At 39.3% G+C, this 23,923-nt stretch overlaps 1 protein-coding gene across 1 annotated transcript; it reads right to left on the minus strand.

Annotated features, from left to right (window-relative positions):
• Window positions 1–4,149: 4,149 nt before the first annotated feature.
• Window positions 4,150–19,577, minus strand: rem1 (RAS (RAD and GEM)-like GTP-binding 1). The gene is made up of 4 exons (XM_028811982.2): window positions 18,766–19,577; window positions 11,789–11,871; window positions 6,102–6,309; window positions 4,150–5,780 (listed from the first exon to the last, which is right to left on the minus strand). The coding sequence occupies exons 1-4, from the start codon at window positions 19,094–19,096 to the stop codon at window positions 5,503–5,505; spliced, it is 900 nt and encodes a 299-aa protein (XP_028667815.1). The 5' UTR covers window positions 19,097–19,577; the 3' UTR covers window positions 4,150–5,502.
• Window positions 19,578–23,923: the final 4,346 nt, after the last annotated feature.

Below are 23,923 nucleotides of genomic sequence, written 5' to 3' on the forward strand. Positions count from 1 at the left end.
TAGACCCAGTGATCATCAAAGGTGACTGTGTGCAGATGGTGCAGACCTATAAATATCTGGGAGTGCAGCTGGATGATAAATTAGACTGGACTGCCAATACTGATGCGCTGTGCAAGAAAGGACAAAGCCGGTTATACTTCCTTAGAAGGCTGGCTTCCTTCAACATCTGCAATAAGATGCTGCAGATGTTCTATCAAACAGTTGTGGCGAGCGCCCTCTTCTACGCAGTGGTGTGCTGGGGAGGCAGCATTAAGAGGAAAGACGCCTCACGCCTGGACAAACTGGTGAGGAAGGCAGGCTCTATTGTTGGCATGGAGCTGGACAGTTTAACATCTGTGGCAGAGCGAACGGCGCTCAGCAGGCTCCTATCAATTATGGAGAATCCACTGCATCCACTAAATAATGTCATCTCCAGACAGAAGAGCAGCTTCAGCGACAGACTGCTGTCACTGTCCTGCTCCACAGACAGATTGAGGAGATCGTTCCTCCCCCAAACTATGCGACTCTTTAATTCCACCAGGGGGGGTAAACGTTAATATTTAACATTATACATAGTTATTGTCTGTTTTTTTCACCTGTATTATTATCATTCTTTAATTTAATATTATTTATTGTATCAGTATGCTGCTGCTGAAGAATGTGAATTTCCCATTGGGATTAATAAAGTATCTATCTATCTATCTATCTATCTATCTATCTATCTATCTATCTATCTATCTATCTATCTATCTATCTATCTATCTATCTATCTATCTATCTATCTATCTATCTATCTAAAGACATGCAGGTTAATTTAGTGTGAAAGCTGGCATGTACACGAGTGTCCTCTGCAAAGGAGTGGTACCCCTTTCAGGTTTGGTTCTGATGTTACTGGTATAGGCCTCAGCTTGTGTGACCCTGAGATTTCATTGAATGGGTACAGAAAATTATCTAAATGGTGATTTTGGGGATTAGCAGTGAAATGCTGATGTCTTACAGCTTCAGGCCTGGTCACTGTGGAATTTGCATTGCCTCCCTGTATTCGAGTGGATGTCCTCTAAGTGATCTGGTTTCCTGCAACAATCCAAAGACATGTGGGTTTGGAGTGGTGACTGTAAACTGGCCCATTGTGGTGTCTGCAAGGGTAGGCCCACCAAGAGGCAGTCCTTGTCCTACACCTGATACAGCTAGTGTTAGCTCCTCGAAACCATTTGTAGGGAAACCCATATAGAAAATGGCTAGGCAGAGATCTGAAACTATGGAGCACCCGTATTAACCCATGTCCCACCTTAGTTATTAAATGGTATTAGATTAAAAATATGTAATCAATGGTAAATTTGTATATCCTTGGAAAAGATGTTAATTAACCGACTGATTGATTACATTAGTGGTTTCAAAGCAGCATCTGCTTTCTCATGAAGCATGGTAGGCTGGGCAGATTGGCCTTACTTCAGAGTCCCTGGAGCACTATTACAAACTATAGCCAGGCAAGAACAGTCCTTTTCACAAGACTTGCGTCCTACTTTTACATATCGTTTGAAACAGGTCCTTTGTTTTGCCCCTTTATACATAGTGACATTAGAGACTGTTCACGCTACAAGACAACTGACTGACATTTCTGACATGGAAGAGATTCTTCTGATCATGCAACAGCCCGATCGTAAGATACAATCGGGCATTGCAACCCCTCTCATACTGCACTTGAAACAACAGTTGGTGAAGCTTAAATTTGGGCCCGACTCAGAAAATCAGGCTGAAAATTGTACCAAAACTGGACAGTGCACACCCAGTTTAAAGACGTCTTTGCCCACATATACACAGTGTAAGTGGACGGTTATACAGTATGCATTTTCAGTCTTTCTGGTACGGAAATGATGTGAAAATGCTAGTGTGGACGGAGATAAATTTTGTTTAAAAATGCCTGTGACTTTGAAATTGCTCCAGAAGCTGGGATACAAATGACTGTATGTGTGTGCCTGCAGCCTAAAGCATCCAGTGTGGCAATAGTTTCATTAATTTGGTTGTTAGCACGATGATATAATGTTGCATCACACACCTGTCAGTCTCTGTCACAGGGACATGATGTTTGTTGGCTTTTGGGATGCAGAGCACTGAGACTGAACATGAAAACCTAAATTACTTCAGTAGTATGAGTAGAAGCTAATCTCACTGAGCCAGGTGTGTAATATGTGTGTCTGGAGACAACCAGTGGTTAATTTTGAACAAAATTCAGTATGGGCAATTAGAAAGCTCACTAATTATGACATTTCTAAACCAATTCACTGACTCATCAAAACAGGGGTGGTGAATCTAAGCTGCAAAGAGTACTGGTGTTGCTGTTATCCTAGTCTGGAAAACTTCAAGCTTTTGATTACAGCTAAAAAATCTTCTAAAACAACCAAAATTAAACATATAAATGTGTGTCATGGGTGCAGAGTGCACAATTCATCCATCATGCTATATCCTAACTACAGGGTTACGGGGATCTGCTGGAGCCAATCCCAGGAAACAAACCCCAGGCACGGCACCAGCCCACCACAGGACACACACTAGGGACACTTTAGAATCACCAATGCACCTAACCTGCATGTCTTTGGACTGTGGTAGGAAACCAGAACACACCCAGGGAGAACATGCGAACTCCACGCAGGGAGGACCTGGGAAGTGAACCCGAGTCTCCTAACTGCGAGGCAGCAGCACTACCACTGCACCACAATGCTGCCCTGCACAATTCATGTGTTAAAAATAAACATAACCTATTACAAGGGAATGGGACCTTTCTGTAACATCAGAATATGCATTGACATTTGTAGACACCAGTGGACTAGTGGTAAAAGTGGATGATATATTGACACCGGGGCTGTGCCTACTCTCTGCTGTTCAGTTATAATGATAGTGTAGGAGTTGATGTAAATTTGAAAGAACTGACAGCTATACTTATGAAAGTATGAATTTCAAGATATGCATCTGAAGTGAATGGTATGTCACACCCCATCAAAAAGAGGTGAAAAAGGACTGTTGTTAAAACTCTCATTTGTCATATAGAACTTTCTGCCTGTTGTTGTTAGTTATATATTTTTAGACATCAGAAACTGGAAGCCGCTGACGAACCCTCCTTTTCATTGCCAATCCATAGCAGCGAAAAATTAAAGAAAAGTTTAACTGACATCAATTGAACTTTGTTATGAGTCTGTGTAACATTAAGAGAGCTGATAATGAAGAGCCACATCAGTAAATGTGCCTAACAACACTAAAACTATGGATGAGGCTGCACAACATCCACCTTCTGAATAAATATCTAAACAAATAACCAAATTAAGTTAACATCACTGTCAAGCTGGAAATGCAAACATGCCATGCCAGAATATAGCCATAGCACTTTTACACATACTACACCCATAGACCACAATGATTATCTAAACTCTTGTTTGCTGTTGTTATGTCATATAATGATAAAAAAGTCAAAGTGACAGAAAGATGCTTACTTCTCAAATGTGGCTTCTAGTAGTTGTAGTGGTCTGTGTCTGTCTGTCTTATACAAATTCATTATTAAGCTTCAGTTACCCTCTGCTACTGGGATCCTGAATCAATAACAATTTTAACCTTTTATTTTATCTCATTTGTGGAGACTTTTGTTCAGCTTCCTTTGCTCTCTCATTGAAACCCCAGCAGTTTAAAGTACATAGACTGTAGGAACGTGGGGTGGGTGTTTTGGGAAGAAGCCCTAAGTGCATAGCCTCTGTAGTGGCAGATTTCTCTGCTTTTCACTACCAACGTTTTAACAAGTTGTTCCCAGACGTACATTCTCATTTGGCCCCACGATACTAAGTAAAAGCCAGCTGGGAAGAGGGGCGGAATTAGTGAGAAAAAGGTCAAATCTGGAATATAGGACCTATACTGACACATAAATGTGGCAATAGTGTTCACCCTGTAACTGAGAAGAAGCTCAGGTGGTTCACCTAGTACTGAATTGCACAACGCCTCAGTGAATATGCCCTTTTCTTTCGCTCATGAGGACTGTCATTTTTAAAAATAAATTACAGAAGTCAGTTAGTTTTCCATGTCTAGTGGGCATAAGACAGCTGAGCTACTGAGTAGGACTGCCCATCAGCTTCTTCGCAATATTTACTAGCAGAAAGCAAACTGGAACACTTTAGCCACAGATGGGCAAGTCTAAGTCAAGTAAGGAATTATTTTTTTTTATTTATTTAAATCCTGAAATTCCAGAGGCCAATATTGATGTTACACAACCAAGTTTAATGCCAACTAGCACATAAAAAGGCATAATGCTGAAGCTGGCGACTTATTCAGAGATTTACATTTTGTGCCCAAGTATTTTTTTAAAAATGAATTAGATACAAAATCTAAAGAAATCATCAGAAAACAATTCTATAACATTTTACATTCATCCAGACTCCAGGGCGTGGACAGCACAATGGCACTGTATGGTCTCTGGCCTAAGCTGTGCCAAGCACATCAGGTGTTGTAGTACATACATAGGGGCACAAGACCGACATGACAGGCGTTTGTGTTACTACGCTGAAGCCAGTTTTAACTGGATCAGTACAAGTCTGGCTTCTTAATTTTGTCTGAAGTTATCCCAGAGTACTCAAGAGGAATAATGAATGAAATGCCACCCTGACCTGAGATTGTCCATGCTGGATTGAAGTGGCTATCTTACTGTTAATGCTAAACAAGAGAGAAGGAGAAAGAGAGGCCAATGGAATACTCTGAGCTGACTCCCACTACGTCTATATCTAGGTAGGAAGTGTGGCTTGTTGGCTAAGGCAGAAGACTGTACACCACAAGGTTACCAATTCAGTCTCAGCCATACACTTAGCATTTGACTCACTTATACTGCCTCTGCTTCAACAAAAAAAAAATTATGCATAAATGTAAACAGTCGTACTTATAAAGCGCCTTGGAATGGTGCTTACTATAGAAGGCATTGCATAAAATAAAAGTTTTTGCACACGCCTTCCAGATCAGACCCTCCTGCCAAAATACTACAATGTGAGAGAAGACCCAAAGAATGACTTTCCTCCACCCGTGACATAAATGATCTAAAGCATTTCACCTGCCTCTTGTAGCAGTGGAACAGCTGCCTAGACCAGTGGCATTCCATGTGACAGCAAAGTAAGCTGCAGTACATATAGGACAATAGCCTCTGTGTAAGACAAATAAAAATAGCCCCCCTAAGCCAGAGAACAACAGCTGAATCCAAATATCCAGCTTTAGCCATCAATGATGGCGATTTAACAGCACAGATTATAAAATGAATGACTTCTCAGGCTCCGAGGTGCATCTCTGGGTAGCCATGGTTGATCCTTCCATGATGACATAAGCAGGGTTATCTCCAAGGTCTCTAGATGAATTCAAATGGAGGAGGCTTGTTGGTGGTGATGGGGTAGTTAAGGAATCATCTGGAAGAGAATGCAACCACCCTGTAGAGGGCACCATAAGGTCCATTACATGGCCATAGAAACAAAGATAATTTGCACTCCCAAAGGGCATTCCCATTCTTCACATCACAGAAAGGTCATGGCAGGACTTGGAACGCACCTTCAAGGCCATTTTTTTGTTGTTCTTGGCCACTATTTTGTCAAGAAATCTGCGGGCTTTCTTGGTGACGCTCTCCTTGCGTTTGTAAATGGACATCCTCCGCTCATTGGTCTCTTTACTGTCCCTCCGCAGGCGAATCTGTCGGACTATGCCCTCAAAGAGTTCTTGGACGTTGTGGTGCAGCGAGGCAGACGTCTCAATGAATTTGCAGTCAAACACTACGGCACAGGCACGGCCCTCTGCAAAGAGCAATGGTCAGGGTGAGCACATGGGAAAGAAAAGTGGACAAGATAACTCCTTTGTGATAGCATCAAACAAACATAGAGCTGGGTAAAGGAGTCAATGATGGCTGAACAAAGTGTCACAGACATAGTGGGCAGTATAGAAAAATACCCATCAACACATGGACACTAAGGAGCTTCTGCGCCACACTGTTGAGTTATGCTTGTCCATTGACAGCTGTTCATTGCACAGTACAATGGAAAAGTGTTAATAATGACAGTTTACTGTACATGTCGAATACAGACAAAACAGAAGAAGGACTCATGGGAAGCACTCACCCTCCACGGACACTTCCCGACAGCGCACTAGGTCACTCTTGTTGCCAACCAGTATGATGGGAATGTTCTCAGCCTGTCGTGTCCTCCTCAGTTGGATGCGCAGTTCTGAAGCACTGTCAAAGCTGGAGCGATCTGTAATCGAGTACACGATCGCATAGGCATTCCCCACCTGCATGCAGTACTCCTGTACCCAGTTCTCATCTTCCTCCTGGAAACAGAGACTTACTTATAGTATAAGGTGGCACTGAGAAAATCCTGGTACTCAGAAGACTGTAATTATCAGAGCTAAGAACGAGGTCAGAGAAATGGACCCTAGTTTCAAACTGGGAGTCTGTTATGAGAGATTAGATACATGCTTGCCATGATCTTTGGAGTCCTTGGATCATGAATGCTTAGATGAATGTTGATTGTTAAGGTCTTCTATGTCTTTCACCGAGAATGCCCTGGACTATCTCGCAATTATAAAAAAAAAAACTTGCAACGAGACATTATCTTTTGAAGAGAGACAGAGGCACGTCCTTCAAGACGGACAAGTCACGTCATACTTACAACCTTTGGAAGCAAGTCCCGTGATACACATGCAGGGCAGGTTAGAGATAATGGAAGTAGGAAAATTCGAAAGTCTCAAAAAAAAAGAAGAGTAAAGATTGCATTACTGCAAACAAATGGAAAATATTATTTGGTGAAATAACGGAACAGCGAAAAGAGATCGAATAGTGTTTGAGGATGTCTAGGGGAGAAGGGAGCAAGCCAGCAGCTGATCGAGCAAAGAGGAGGTAAAACAAAAACTGTGTTTGTTTCTCAATGTATCACCGTTTCAGAGGGGTTTCGGAGGAGCAGCCGCATCTCCTTGGGGTGCATTCAGCCACACTCTTCACAACGGCACGTAATGCTGGCGGGGAAGGAAAGGGGTTGGCGAGTGAAGCGACACTAAGACATTAAGAAAATCACCGGCCTAGTTACCAGGCCTTTCATTCATTCTTTATTAATAGCTTTTTAACTTTTCTTTTAATTCATTGGCTTTTGCCATTTCTAATGAGAGGCTAAAGCAATAGCTATTGATAATTAAAATTGACAGTCTTTCTTCATTGGTGATGGGAAGTCAGGCTAATCACACCATTCTATGTTCCATTGCTCCTCTTTGACCATGCAATATAGAGAGGGGTCTGGCACCAACTTCTCTTATGGCTCAAAAGAACCACTGAACATGGCAGTGTAACAGATATAGTAGTAGTAGTAGTAGTTTATTTATATACCGCCCTTCACAGACAAAAGGTCACAGAGCGCTGAACAGCAAATACAGTACAAATACAACAGTTAAAACAAAACATAAACAAAAACAATAAAAACAATAAATAAACAAACTGGAACTATTCAGAACTGATTAAAAGCTTGTTTAAAAAGAAATGTTTTTAGTTGTTTTTTAAAAGAATCAACAGACTTGACTCCACACAGACCACAAGGCAGGCTATTCCATAGTCTTGGTGCCACAGACTGAAAGGCACAATCCCCACGGGTTTTAGCGGAGTGTGTGGGACAACGAGAAGGCCATGTTGCCCAGATCTTAGAGTCCGGCAAGCTGTATGGCGTTGGAGCAGGCTGGTTAGGTACTCGGGAGCTTGTCCATGAAAAGCTCTAAAAGGAAGTACCAAAACTTTAAAATGAATTCTATAAAACACTGGGAGCCAGTGCAGTGTGTGCAAAATGGGGGTGATATGATCACTCCGGCTAGCGTGAGTTAGGAGCCTGGCAGCTGCATTTTGAACTAACTGAAGGCGTGAGAGAGAGGACTTGCTCAAAACTGTAAAGAGAGCATTACAGTAATCAAGCTGTGAGGAAATAACAGAATGAACAAGAATCTCCAATTTTGATTTTGAAACAACATTTCTTAGTTTTGAGAGATTTCTTAAATGAAAGAAACGCGAACGGCTGACTGACTTTACATATTCATCAAGTGTCAGGGACTGGTCAAAAATAACCCCAAGGTTACATAGACTCGACTTAATAACAGGAAAGACAGAAGATAATTTTAAACTGATCTCAGAATGAAGAACAGGAGGAGCAACAATTAGTACCTCAGTGTTTCCTGAATTCAACTGCAGGTAATTACTATTGAGCCAGTCGTTAACCTGAGACAGACAATCAACCAAAGTGACCAAAGTATTAATTTGATTAGGCTTAAATGAAAAATAAAGCTGTAAATCATCTGTATATAGATGATACGAGATGTCCTTAAAAGAGTTAAGAATCTGTGATAGGGGAAGAATACATAAAGAGACCCAGGAATCCAATGGTGACACTTATTTTTTGTTCCAAAATGTCATGAGTCTGTGTTGAATTTCATTTTTATTTACTTGTCTTTGAGCTACTTGGTAACAGGTGCTACAAAAATGTATCTATCACTTGTTTACCATTATGTAACAATATCTTACCAAAGTCTTCATAACACTTACAGAGCATCAGTGAAGTGTTTATTCAACTCTGCAATTGGACCTCCTAACAAAACATCACTTTGGAGTGTCTGAGGTGGCTTAACAGATGCACAGTTCTCTTGATATTCAATATCTAGTGTAAGACCTGTGAATCCTTCATATTAATAAGATTTTGCTATCATATCAATATGCCATACTGCACAGGGATGAAGAACCTGTTTACTGATGTTTATAAGTGTAATGAAAACCAAAAGAAACCTTTGTTAAGGTCTTTTTACATAACAGAAAATTAGTAATAGAAGAATTTTTGCAGTACTTAAGCTAAAGTGTTATGAGCTGTTTTAATCCTTTAAACTTTAAATTTGGGGTATTTCAGGGTAAGAAATCCAATTCTCATGTATGTTTTGTGATCAGAATTATTTTTCACAATGTTAGAATTATTTTGATGGTGTTTATTAGATGACATTTATTACCAGTCTAGGAAGCTCCGTTCATGTATTTTTATAATAATAATAATTCTTTGCATTTATATAGCGCTTTTTCTCACTACTCAAAGCGCTCAGCAATTGCAGGTTAAGGGCTCAACAGAGCAGAGTCCCTATTGGCGGCCCAACAGAGCAGAGTCCCTGTTGGCATTTACGGGATTCGAACCGGCAACCTTTCCGATTGCCAGTGCAGATCCCTAGCCTCAGAGCTAATTACGACACAATTCAGGTTACTGAGGGGCATAGCTTAGGAAGTTACAACCCCAGCATCAATTACAGAAAGGAATTAAAATGTCATCCAAGGCAGTCAATCTTTAAATGAGTTTGACAGATAAATTCTTAAAAGATTTTGTTGTGTTTTCTTTTGGTTTGCATGTATTTAGTCAACGACCTTTTAGCTGCATTTTTCAGCTTCATTTCTCGTGTCTAGTTTTTGTTTCGAATTAAAGTACGGTTTATCTTCCCTATTTTTGACTGCTGTATGTCTCATTTCCAGGTCTTTTCCTTAAATTTACTATTTCCTTCAGAAATAACACACAATGCATCTTTACTTATATTAGTTATTTTTTTGTTATTTATGCAGTTTCTTCTACAGGCACTGCCACTTTGGGACTTTGGTGTTTACAGTTGCTTTGTGGTTATTAGTGACATCAAGGGTTATGGATGGTGTGACAGTATAGGTCAACGGCTATAAAGATTAGCCTCTAAGGCTTTTCGGTTTGTCTAAGCTAGTGGATTCAACTTAAAACTCTGCTGTTAATTTAATTTCTTCAAAGCATCTCTGATTAGAATTTCTTTTTAGGTACTGATTGTAATTTTTGTCTTATGTCCAGCCTCTGGTTATGTGAACGTTTAATTACTGATCCTCTCACTCTTGACCACGTTTCTTGTTTTACATCCTGGGCCTTGCTTATAAATATTCTTGGACTCCTAGTTATGACCAATGCCGTTTTTTTTTTTACCTAATTCTCTCTCCCTCTTCTAATTCCTTAAATCATCTGCCATCCTCTTCTCTTTAGTACACAAGTAGGGCTGTATCTACTTTACCCAAGTGTCAGGAATTAGAAATGGTTTGTGCACTTGCCTTCTCATATAAGAAGGTTGGATCCATCATGGAATGACATGAATAACAGGATGTGCTAGTCTGCACTTACTCATTATGAAATGAAATCATGAAATGCAAAAAGGAGTCCCCCATCAATAATTCAGTCTGAATGTGTGGGGCTATCTGCAATCACTGATTAAATCATGACATACAAGTGTGGGGTTCAAATAAATAATGAACAGCCAAAAGTGGTGTGCCTAATTGGAGTTGTCAAAGAACTAACGAAACCCACTGACTACTCAATACTCAATGTATAGTGATTCTCTACAAGATCGGAAGATCAGAAAAAATCAAGAACGGGATTAACATCCAAAGTTCACAGACGATAAGGGCATTGCTGTCAGCAGTCATTGCAAAATCATAAAACATGACAGCAGGATCCATTTCAATATTTCACAATCAGTAAGGGTAGGAGTGGAGCCAAAACTAGTGTACTTTTCAGCAGTCTCTGATGAAATTATAAAAGCAAGGACGGAGTCCTCATCAAATGTGTACAGTCAAAAGATGTGGCTCTCACAGTACATCCATAAAGACTGTGAGTCATGTATTGCAAGGAATATTTCATTATTATTGGGTAGCACCATTTTGTAGCGGTAATTAGGAGTGCTTGTTTATAGAAACAAGCTCTGTGGCTTGTCACATGATTTATTACCTGTGATGTCACTGTCCTGACTCTATAAACATCTTTAACGTAGCATCCTAGCTTGGGGTTTCCTTAAAGAAACAACAAAAAAGAAACAGCAAGCCTATGAATTTAGCTGATTGGCATGGTATATTATTAGGACTTCTGGTTGCCTTTTTGGCATCATTTCTTTGCTTTGTGCATTGGGATTTGACGTTTGACTTAAATATGTCCTCACAGTATTCTGACCCTTGGCTAGGCCCCAGATCATGTCCTTTTCTCAATCTCTTTTTGGCTCAGGCCTGTTTTTTTAAATTTCCCTCCTGCCATTGTACTATACAACACATTTGTTACAACATTAATGAAATCATGAAGTAAAAGAGTGAGATGTGCATAAAAATTCATAGCCAAAAGAATGTGGCTTTTAGATATCACTGTTGAAATCACGAAATATAAGATGTAAATTCTGAACAAAAATTCCATTGGAAGTTATTAATTAAATCACAAAATGTGAATGTAACCTCTCCTTTAAAAGTATGTGACTCAAGGAAGTAGGGCTATCAGTATTCATGACTAAATAACAAAATGTGAGATTGGAGTTCCTATTAACAATACACAACCAAAAAGTATCTAGCTCTTAGGAATCATCTGTAAAATCACTGAATATAAGTGCTGGACTCCCTTCTACAAGTAACTGACTGTGATCAGAGGTAAAAATTATAAAATTGTAGTCAGTCATGGTGCCTTCGATGTTCTACAGTGAAAAGAGGTGTGATTATCAGTGATCAAAGGCAACATCACAGAAAATGACATGGGACCTCTTCTACTATTCTCTGCCCAAAAGAGCACGGTTCCAAAAGATCAATGCTAACTCCCGATGGCTGTGGTTTCCTTCTCATGAAAGCTTTTCTCTTTTTCATTCTTAAGCATGGCGCTGTTTTTCACTATCTGAGCAAGTGGACTTCTGAAAAGATCACAGGAACACTTGAATCTGTAGGCCGAATAGTCAGGCAGTAGCTCTAGCCCATGTCCATCGTAGATACCTGCTTCTCGGCCTCCCACGTATCCATCACAATCAGTGTTGTCTCTTCTCCATCCACCGTGAGTGTCCGCTCATAAGTGTCTTCTGAAAAGAAGAGATGACAAGGGGTTAGTTCATAGTCAGAAACAATTGAGGAAGGTGGAGAGACAGTAGTTGGTGCAAAAAAGTGCTTCATCGTCAACACGACCTATTCCTAATAACTGCTTCAACATCAGACTGAGGAATCTATGTACCTATGCACATACTGTAAGTCCTATTTATATTGCTATTTCAGTTTTTATGTCTACTAATTTTATCACATCACCATCTTGAAGATCAGATTTAATCCCAGAGATGACATTTTGTTTGGTTTTCTTGACGAGCACAGACGTATTTTTTATGGATTTTCACATTTGTTGCTAGTCACGTGATCACTCATATTACATGTGATGTCATTATGACCCCCCTCTTCATTTCAAATGGCAGTAAGCAGTAGTTGTAATCTTTTGATCTTTTAGTTTCTTCACTCTTCATTTATGTAAATTCTTTATTTTTATTAATTTTATTAATGTAAATTCTTTTTTATTAATTCTTGTGTGTTTTGTGTCCTTAAATACTAGACATGGTATCTGTTGGAGAGAGGTAGTAGAATAGTTAAAAAATATTTGCTATCTCTTGCCCTATGTGTACCTTCAGCGCCTTTCTTACGTATTCGTGTGTGTGTGTGTGTTTGTGTGTGTGTGAATGCCATTTCATCAGCACTCCCTCTCTTGAGCACATTTCTGTAAAGCATGTGTCTCATAATAGCACTATTTTATTATTTGTCAGGCCCCTTTCTCGTCGATGCTGTCTTTAAAGACGACGCTCTCAGCAAGCCTCACACACGTTTATTGCTCCTCGTGCATCTCACACTTGCAGTTCCTCTTTCGTCACATCACTAAAGCCAAACTGACCACTAAGATTATTCTGAGGACTGGACACACAGACCTTAACATTTTATTATATAGTAGATGTTTTTGTTTACGTTGTTTTTATATTGTATAATTCTGTAATTAGTATTATCTTATCCATTAATTATTTTGCATTTTATATGTATTATTTTATTTATTGTCCTTATTTTGTATATTTTGAGCCAAAGAGGGTGGAGCCCCCTAATGCTCCAGCTGTGTTGGATCTGATATGCTTCAGTACTGTTACTGACGCATGAACTTTTCCTCTTGTTCATTGCCTGACTTGTTTTAATATTCTGGTTTCTGGATTGTCTGCTCTAGGTATTTATTTATTTCAAACTTCAATTCTTTTTTTTAATTGAGCCATTAAACTTTTTATCTATTGGAACTTTATCATTAAGAAACCCTGTTTTTGTTCTTTGGGATAACAGTTTCAGAGTTCCTCTCTCCCTTTTTAAAGTATATAGGTTTGGACCCTTTTGAGGTTGTAGCTACAAATCTACTTTGTGTTTCTAAGCCCTTATTACAGATTAGAGGCCTAGTTTTTGAAATTGAAGCATCTTTTGAATTTTGTGAGTCCTGCAAGCACACCAAAGAGCTGGAATCTTAGCTTTAGATCAGTGGTTCCCAACCTTTTTTTGGCCATGCCTCACCTAGGCCTCTCTAAAATCATGATGTCCCCCACTGTAACATATACCTTATTCTTATTATTGTTACCTATTCAAAAAGTGAACTCCTACTCACTTGGAGGAAGTCCATAATGTCATTAATTTGGTCTAAAGAAGCTTCCAAAGAACATGGAAACAAAAGAGGGAAAGGATAGTTAAAGTACTGACAAAGAAATCACTAACAAATTGTTAAAAAAATATATAATATGAAGTAATATTGAAATACAGCAAATACAGTTTTGAAAACATATAATAAAAGACGTGATATTCATAAATATAAAATAACTTTAATGACAGCTTTTTCTGTAATATTTTGATCATTTTATATTTTTGTTATATTGCAAAATTTTATAATCATTGTTACAATTCATATTATTTTAATGGTAAAAACGATTTCTAAGTAGAAGAACCCAAGCCGGTTGTAAAATCATAAATAATTAAAGGGTTCTTCACCATCCCTTCTGTGTTTATATAAATATATAAATGTCTCTGTAAAAAATAAAAATAAAAATTATTTGTTTATTTTTTTCTATCATTTTTAACAGTGAATTTCTGTTTTTCATTTTATAAATTGTTTAACGTACCTAAATTCTCGAATTGCCCCCCTAAAAAATCAAATTGCCCCCCACGTTGGGAATCACCGCTTTAGATCAATTACAGTCAAACCAACTTGTGGTGTTAGGGTGTTGAGGGAAAAAAACTATTATACTAGGGATTCACTCTTGACTGTGACTTCACACAATGACTTTTGTTTTCTGTTTCTAAATGTGGGTGATTGGTGTTTTAATGTTTCTCTGTATTTGACATCAGCCTGCTCACAGACATTTCTCTTGTTTTTTTCCTAAAGGAAGCCTTTCATTTCCCAGTCCATAACAATTAAACAGCTTTGTTGCTTGCTGCTAGTGTGAACTGTTTTGCCGTAAACAATTTATTTTCCTATTTTGTGGTTTTATGGCTACAAAATATTTTACTTTGTGACAGCCACATCATCACATTTTCTGAGATTTTTTTCCCTTATTATTGCAACCAACATTATTATTATTATTATTAACCAACTTTTATATTGCTGCAATGCCCATTACCAGTCAGTGGGCCTGATGCTGGATCACACTCAAGCCATTTAAGACACCCGGTGTGCTATTTTGGGAATTCTCTAACTGAAAATCTATGTATTTTGTAACAAGAGTTAGGACTAATTAATATCGGTTAGAGTATGCACTTTTTGTTTTGTTTATAGACCTTGATTGCTATATTTTAGAAGTCTAAAATTTGTTGCTCATTTCTCTTTTCTAGTTTCTCAGACCTCTTGTCTGTCCTTGAGTGTGTCTTAACTTAGTTCTTCCTTCATGTATTCCCACTAGCATAGAGGAGGTTTAAAGGTACTTCCAAGAAGATGTTAGCGTTAGGACCCCTGTCTGTTTCTTTGACATCCTCTAGTTTACTTCTGTAAAGCTCTTCATATCCTAGACATCACTTTTTCCATCTCAGCATTTCTGGCTTCTACTCCCTCAGGATGAAAACAGTTAGTTTTCCATTACAGCCACAGCATGAGCAGCTTCGGGATATATTTGGCCAAGGTCATTGACCTGGTCATTTTCAAAATAACAAGGACTATTATCATAGCATAAATTATATGTTAACATACCTATTTGTGCTGTCAAATAACCGATACTGGATCTGTCTATTCAGCAATCTGTGTCCAGAAGTTTCATTACTGACCAGTGTTTTCAATAATGATTCAATGGTGTAGAACAGATTCAGATACATTAAGCACCTTGTATCCTTTACAGTTTATAACAGTTCTGTTTTCTCATTAAATTGCAAGCTCTCCTTGTTAGGACAATAATATAAAAGGTCAGCCAAAATGGGAAAATACTATTTACCCCATATGACACCCCGTAGTTCAATACCAGTGCATATGGATGAAGGTGAAAGGTAAACCAAAGTAACAAAGATCACAAAGTGAAGTTTATGTTTTAATTTTGTGATTTCCTTTTTTCCTTGTCCCTTACCAGTTGTTACATGATGTGTTTATATAGACGGGCCTTCATTATGCATTAAGACTAGTGGGTCAGCTGCTTTTAGGGTCATCTTTGCAGCCGGGTGAAGGATGGCGGGGTCAGATATGGGTGGGTTGGTTGGTAAGCCAATAAATAAATGATAATAATAGAAAATAAATAGTTACATCTCCAATAAGGCAAAAAGATGTAGACCACACACATCCAATGTCATGGCCTTACATGGCAAGGGTCTAACATCTGACCTCACTCCATTCCCTTGTCCTGCCGTGAGGGGCAGTTGAACCTGAGGGCTTTATTTGGGTTTTCTGACTCTCTTGTGGCAGTACATAGTTTATTAGTGTCTGTGCTCAGAGCAGCTCTTTTAAAATAGCATTAAAGATTAATTTGGCTCATTTTGATTTTTAAATGTATCCATCCATCCATCCATCCATTTTCCAACCCGCTGAATCCGAACACAGGGTCACGGGGGTCTGCTGGAGCCAATCCCAGCCAACACAGGGCACAAGGCAGGGAACCAATCCCGGGCAGGGTGCCAACCCACTGCAGTTTTTAAATGTATTCCTTGTCTAATTTCTGGCTTTAGTGTTTGTTTAGATTTGCTTTTTAGTTTTTGGCTTATGTTCATATGTAGTGCTCTGAATTCAATTAGTTAATTAACTTAAAGATTTTTAGCTTTTTATCTTTAATTCCATTTGTAAGACTTTGTGACTGGATTTCATTTTAACTTTGTTAAGACCTGTTTAAAGGTATTTCCTTCCCAAGTTCCTTTCGTTTTTTATTTAATTTGTTGTTTTTTATTATTCCTGCCTTAGACTCTTGTTCTCTTAATGTATTAACTCTACTAATTTTGTTATTTGATTGAGTATATTTTGTTTACATTAATTAAATAAGCATTTAGCAGTTTTTTGAAGTTTGCCTTTTGTGATTAACCACATCACTCATGTTTTCAGTCTCACTACATTAAATCTTACTTATTCTAAAGCTAAAGATTATTCTATTAGTGGAAGTAGGCATCCTGAAATCTCTTTGTCCCGCAGAATAAAAGCGCCTGTTTCTAACAGAAGTTTGACATCTTTTAAAAGCTGTGTCTGTTACATTCATGGGATTTAGTGTAAGCAGAGTGGTAGTGTCCGTCTTAAATGAGTAAAATGCTCTCCCATCTATCATGGAGTGATGTGCCTTCAGGAGCACAGATGAGTGGCATTGCTTATGATAGGAATGAAAGTGCCTTGTCGCCCATAAAATGAAAATGACAAAGAAGACTGTGCCCCTCTATAACATCTCCCAACCCCATCGACTACAAGCACTCATGTCAACAATAGGCGGCCGTAATTACTGAATGAAGTAGTGTTAATGGAGAGTATTACTAAATGCCCAGTACTCGATGTAAATATTGTATTACAGTGTCTAGGTTAGCCCACTTCCTATGTAAGTCACAAACAGCCAGGGTGAGCCCTCTTTCAGGGTTACATGGAGTTATTGCATCCTACAGAAAGGGGACCAGTAACATTTTTAGAAACAAATGTAATCCATGTAGACATTTAATCCATACTTTTCATCCCTTGAGCACAATGTGGCCTTATTGCTGTTGTGTTGGATCGTAAAACCATCAGATTCCAGTTCAAGCCCCACTGGCTGAAACTATTACTCTGAACAAGTCACTTAACAGGCCAGTGTTCCATATGCAGAACCATGGAAACAGTTGGTTAGTCATTTTTGTAAAACCTCAGTTTAACAAACATATGAGTTTAAGGAGTGCAGCTTTTGAAAGTATTGTACCACCACCCTCCTAAAACCCTCTACCAACAGACAATTTTCACAGATTTTTCTTCCTAAAGACTGCAAATTCTAAACTGGCTCCATATGAGTAAGTGTATTTGTTTGTGTTTTCTGCCATTTAATGGTGGCTACTTTGTAGCTGAGGTAGCTCCTGTCAGATGATAGATATCCAAACCCAAATGTGGCAATACATGTCAGCAAGGATCAAAATATCAGGATATTGTTGACGTGAAGCAAAGTCAGATGTTACCAGGAGATGTTTTGGGTTTAATCGAGTGTCCATTTTAAGAATACACTATAGCAGCATGTTAAGCAATTCTGGAATTAGGTCACTGTGTTACGGTGGCATATCTGTTCACAATCAAGCTAAAGAGAGTAGCAGTGGTGGTTAAACTTTATGTTAACTAAAGTGACTTAAAGGTCAAAAAGAGACAAAAATTCCATCCATATTGGTGCAATGTGAGCAATGCCAAGTTCATGCCCAGTGTCACAATGCAAGTAAATGGAGTAGACGTAATCGAACCAGCACACCCAGGGTTTACAATCCAAATGATTCCCCACTTTGACATCCTACAGAATTTACTAATATACAAATAGCATAAGCATAACCACTTGAGCAATAAGGAAAGAAGAAAATAACCAAGTTGACAGGCTTGAGGGCACAATCAGCACTTATTCAGTTATTGACTATCTGCTCTTGCCTGCAATGAGCGTTCGATTCCATGTTTTCAAATGTAGGTCGAAAAACGGAAGGAAAGGAAGGATTTAAACAGACATTATTGCTTCAATATGAGCTACTCATCTTTAAACTTTTTTGAAGGTTCTTAAAATGAATGATGCGAAACACCTCCAGGAATTATAATCTTAATGGCAGTTTTAATAGAAGCCCTTGTAAATGCTGTACTTAATGTGCTATTACATATTTTAGGACAGGCACCAATTTGGCCATTCAGAATAGTTTTTATTGTCACATAAAAACAAACTGAATATTTTACTATCAGTCCTTAATTTTTACCCTCGCTGATTCTGCATGCCTTCCTATAGTTGTGTGCTAAAGCTTCCAATAGAATGCAAAAGATTGTTTGCTGAGTAGCTGGGAGATCGCAGCTTTACTAAAAAGCTGAAAACTAAAGTCCTGCATGTGAAAAAATTAAATGAAATCTTTTGCATTCTTGCGTTTAAGATGGGATATCCCCGTGCTTATTGTATTTCTGAACGCTGAACAGGTTCATGTCGACTTCTAGCCAGTCCTGCTCTAACTCAGCTCCTACGTACGCTACTTCAAGTTCATTTCTGTAAGCAAGTTTTCTCCGTGTTTCTGTGATTTGTCATGAATTTGAAAAGTCGCGCATTGCACTTTAGCTTCTGTTATTTGTGCATTTAAAACAACCCCGTGGTGACCTACACTGTGGAAGACACTATATTAAATAAGGATTGATTTCCACGATCGCCTCTTCTGACTTTCTCTTTGTAGCACAAACGTCTCCATTATTTCACTCGCCTTCTCATTCACTAGAGATATACGAATGTTCACTTGGTCAGCTTAAATGCAACCCATCTATTATGACGATTACCACCTACCTCCGAGATGGTCACTGGAGTCTTTTTCTTGTATTCCCGCAAAAATGTTAGCTAGGCTGGACTTGCCTACTCCCGGGTCCCCTAGCAGGACCACCCGATAAAGGCAGTCCGCCTCCGAAGTGTCGGACTCGGCCGAGTCAGAAGACCAGCTCCCCCGAGGCTGCGGTGTCGTGTCTCCCTGGTGGTAGGACGCAGAATGTCCAAGGTTTGGATGGTTGAAGTTCGGAGGGAGATCTCTGTCCAAAGGGCTAGGCTGGTGACCGACGGGGAGGGGTGTGCTAGCCCTCCGTCGCAGAGTCTCTTTGGTGTCTCTCTGCGTGTTGAGAGTCATCGCGGCTATCCAGTAAACTTCAGCTGTTAGATAATATTACAAAATAAAGAATCGGTGTATATGGAATCGTCCATCCGAGACTCCCCTGTTCGGAGCAAAGTACTGCTGACAGTTCCAGCTCGCCCAGACGCCAGGCGGAGAGTACTGTCCACTTGGGGACAGTTCTCGTATTAGGTGCAGAACAGGACGGGTATCAGGTAGCCAGTTCTCTGTAACGATACGCTCCCGCAGCCATGGCAACCGTTCACAAAGTTCCAAAACACTTTTAAAAATTTAATCTTCGCACTCCTGCCCGCAGCGTCGAGTCTGGCAATCTCTCGTCACAAGCGGAGCAGCTTCGCGTCTCCCTGTCCTCCCGAAAGGACACTGACAGCACAAAGGTGCCCCCCTTCGGGGACTCGCAGGAGCTCCGACTCTTAAGCTTGACCCTCACTTGTTAAACGGATTGGGACATTAAATGCTTTTTGTTTTCGGTCCAGCTCGATTTGAATTGGTACTTTTTTTTGTAAAGCAAATTGTCTCAGCTAGCTTATGATAGGCATATATTAGTCGATCTTTGTAAGATTTAGTTTAAACTAATTCAGTTATGTTTAAAATGGCTGCCTATCTGTCCGTTTTGTAACTTTTTTTTAATATGGTTTTGATCATTTACGATATGGTTACATATTTCGCGTTAATTCAGATCGGTTCCAAATTCTTACTTTTAAGCATTATTCGCACCGATTCCTCATTTGGAGAGCAACGTTTAAATTAGATTTATCCAAAAATAATTTTAAATATCAGAAAAAACATAACTCCTCCAGTCTTGACTAGGAAAACAAAAAGGACTGATTTCAGTAATGCATCTCTGCGAAGTTAGAGCCGACTTGAAAACTCGTAGTTTCGTGCGTAACAGGATGGATAGACCGTTTGAATCTTTTCTGAATTTAAATCTGCACACCCCCTGAAAGATAAGCAAAACGAGAAGACACTAGCAGTTCTCTTCATGGACGACTACGTGCCAAGTTTCTGATCCTTTTAAAGGGACGGTATGTACTCAGCTTGGTCCCTGCTGGTCATAGACTGATGTTTTCCAGTTTAACTAAAGCTTCATAACGTGCGCATTCTGGAAGACTTGATTGCGTAGTTTTCATGCTGTGGGCATCCTCATTCTGCTCAGAGGAGCCTCTGCTTTCTACCTTCAAGCCAGCAGCAACATTCGAAGTCTGTTCATACATCGATCCCGCAAGGTCCCAAAGGTCAGGGGACCTCATTGACAAGTAAACCAGTCTTGGAAGCTGAACCCAAAGTATATTATTGTAGTGTGAATTATGTTATATGCTCAGCTGGTATATTATTATTATTTGGCAGGAGCCTTTATCCAAGGTGACTTATACAACATTTCTTCTGTTGCTTTCCAGTTGGAGCACAGGCAGGTGAAGTGCCTTACTCATGGTTGCACATTATAAGTTGCGCACCTTCAACCTCAGGGTCTGAAGTCCAAAGCCTTAACCACTACACAACAATCCTCTATTGAAGCTCTAAGTTTGTGTTGATGTCCTATAAGTGAAAAGAAACATTGATGTTTGTTTAATCAGTATACTTTAATTTAACATATCTTTAGGGTGGTAGTGAGGGGGAGTCTTATCAGGGGTCTGCAGAGCTGGGATAAATCCTTGAGTCTGTGGATGGTAAATATGTTCAGGTATCATTTTTGGCTGAGAACAAAATACATGCTAGTTACAATCATGTTACAAAAATCTCAACAAGACATCATCCATTAGGCAGCAGTTCATTAAACAACAGTCTTCAAATGCTTCTTATACATACAGTATTGAGAGATCAGGGCCCTATCCCCTCTTTGATTTTTCTCAGAAAAAAAAATTGAAGACTGGAGGGATTTCTCCATGTCCTTTTGCGCTATGATCAGGGTGGAAACAAAATGGGCAGAATAAAAGATTAGAGGCTTTATGATATTATTCTTGTACACTCCTGAAAAAAGGTTAGGGACAGGGTGCAATAGATCAGGGACTAAAGCCTTTGATTCTCCTATACACTGCCTAATCCAGCAATGTCACTGAGTTCTAATGAAGGTAGGTAATTTGTTTCATCAGCTAGCAACTATACATGAACTGAGATTTGACGGCAGACTCAGTTCACCAGCAGGCCTGAGCAGCTGAGAAGAAGCATAGGAACTCACCGTTGTCTACATACACACAGGCGCTGACATGTTGACTAATCTGTAGGAAAGTATCAAAGATTTGAATTTAATGCAAATGCCATTACAGGAAGCCACTGTAGTGATCTGAAAAGCAGAGTGATGTGCCTCCCTCAGCTAGGTTGCACATCAGACATGTTGTTATATTTTGAATCACCTACAGTAACCTGGGGCCTCATGTATAACGCCGTGCGTAGAACTCACACTATAACATGGCGTAAGCACAAAACCGGGAATGTGCGTACACACAGAAAAATCCAGATGCAAGAATCTGTGCGTACGCAAACTTTCACGTTCTTCCACTAAATAAATCCCAATCAGCGTGAAAAGTAACGCACGTGCACGCGCCTTCTGTCTCGCCCCAACTCCTCCCAGAAATATGCCTCTTTGAATATGCAAATCGATATAAATAGCCTTCTGTGAAAAGACAATGGGAAAAGCACGGGGGAAAATATAAGAATTTCAGCGAATACCAAGAGGAGGCAAAGGAAAAACGTACTATTTGTTGGTTTAAATAGTAGTATAATCAACAAAAGAAAGTTGATTGAGTGACATAGTGTCGGAGAAACTCGAAAGCTCAAGTTCACAAAGTCGCACTCAGTGCCCGAAATAAAAAAGAAGTTGTCACATATCAAAGTTGGCGTGAAAAGGTGACTCGTAGCGGACCGTCTGAGTGTCATATGAAAGCTTATTAGGGTACAGAGAAAAAAATAGGCACACAGTGGGAAAAAAGCAGGAAATGTCAACTTTAATCTCGAAATTTCCACTTTAATCACGTAGTTTATTTTGTCATTAAAGTAGAACATCATAAACTTCATCTTAAAATCGTTTATTTTACTAGTTTCTCAAATCCCATCGTAACTAAAGTAGCACGTTAAATGCTTTGTTCTGTGTTTGATCTTCTATGTGCTCTATGTGTGTGAATCACTATGTGCTTCCGTTCCTTCTCTTTCTCCGACAGGACACAGAATCCATTACATTCGTGATATTACAGCTCTCTGAATAATTAAAATACTGAGATGTATACGTGATATCTTTTTCATGATGATAGGAATGAAAGCATGTTATTAAACATGGGAATACGGTGGCGCAGTGATTGTTCATATCTCACGCAAGAGGCTTGCTACGCCATGCGTGACCTTCGATGAAATAATTTATTACAGAAGTACTGTCTCTTTCAAACGTACTAACCTCCAATTCCTGTCCTTACTTTTCTTTCTCCAAATACCCAATTGCCACACAATCAGCTCTGTAATAGACATTAAGCCATCTGTAAGCTTAGAACGCCAATTCTTCAAAACTTTTAAGGAACATTGAAATATCTTCATAGTACATGTTTAATTATTCTATCCGTTTATCCTTCCAGTGTCGCGTCAGCACCAGCAATAATACAGCGCAAGGCAGGAGCTATCCGTGAACTAGCTAGCGCTGCAGCACCGTGCCCTCACATGTTTAATTATTAACAATACTGATCATTTAAATGAAGTTAAAGTTTTATCTGTATACTATAAGCAACATATTTTGCTGCATTTCATCTTAAAAATGATATCATCATCATATACACTTTATAAAGTGGCGCAGGTTGTGCAATATAACTGTAGTGCAAGTTTACAGTGGGGTAATTGTACTTATAAGTACAAACAGTTCTACAAGGAACACTTAATTGAGTGCGTTTATAGTTCTTGGGATGAAACTGTTCCTGAAATGCGAGGTCCGTACAGGAAAGGCTTTGACGCGTTTTTACGTGACTGAGGTAGTGTCTGCTTCATGCTGTGTACCGATAATTCTCTTTCCGATCAGCTGCTGCTGTGATTCCCCACTCAGATACAGTGATATAAATACTCCGAGTGGTGCAGTGAGAGTAATATGGAAAAAGATGATCTGCTGTGGCAACCCTTAACGGGAGCAGCTGAAAGAAGAACAAGATGCAGTGAGAGTAACAACGCTAAAGCAGTTATGGTATTTGGAATACTATGGCTATTCTCTGGACCATTATATTGCTACAGATTAATTACAATCAGATGCATTACACTAATAAATAATATGCAGTTAATTTCAGTGTATTTATAAAGCCGCGTCAGGAATGTGGGTCTAAGAAAGAAAGGGTAACCACACAGGAACAGTAGCACTGCTTTGATGCTGGGTGCCGCCAGTCTGCAAAACTGAGCGGAGAAATTGCGTACACCAGGGTATGAGGTACCGTGGAAATGTGCGTGGCTTTACACCAAGTTTAGGTTTTATACATTGCAATTTGAGCGTGGAAACATTCGTACACAACATTTCTGTGCGTACGCACCGTTTATACATGAGACCCCTGGTGACACAAGCCAGTACTTTTGCCAGCAGAAAGTTGTGACAAGACCAAAGCCTGGACTAGGAGTTGTGCTGCATATTCTATCACATGCAATATGATCTTCGTGGATGTTGTATACAGTCATTCTGAAAGAGAGACCATTGAAACATGGTCATTGAAGGATTGCTGGTCATCAGTCACCATCCCAATCATTTCTCATTTGTGTAAATGCTATTGTCAGACACATTTCTTGTAGAGAGAAAGAAACGATATTCACTCACGGGCATTTAAACGTTGCATTGTCACAATGTAATTCCAAACATGGAATCAAAATTCA

This window comes from Erpetoichthys calabaricus, chromosome 10 (assembly GCF_900747795.2).
Source record: "Erpetoichthys calabaricus chromosome 10, fErpCal1.3, whole genome shotgun sequence".
Lineage (NCBI taxonomy): Eukaryota > Metazoa > Chordata > Cladistia > Polypteriformes > Polypteridae > Erpetoichthys > Erpetoichthys calabaricus.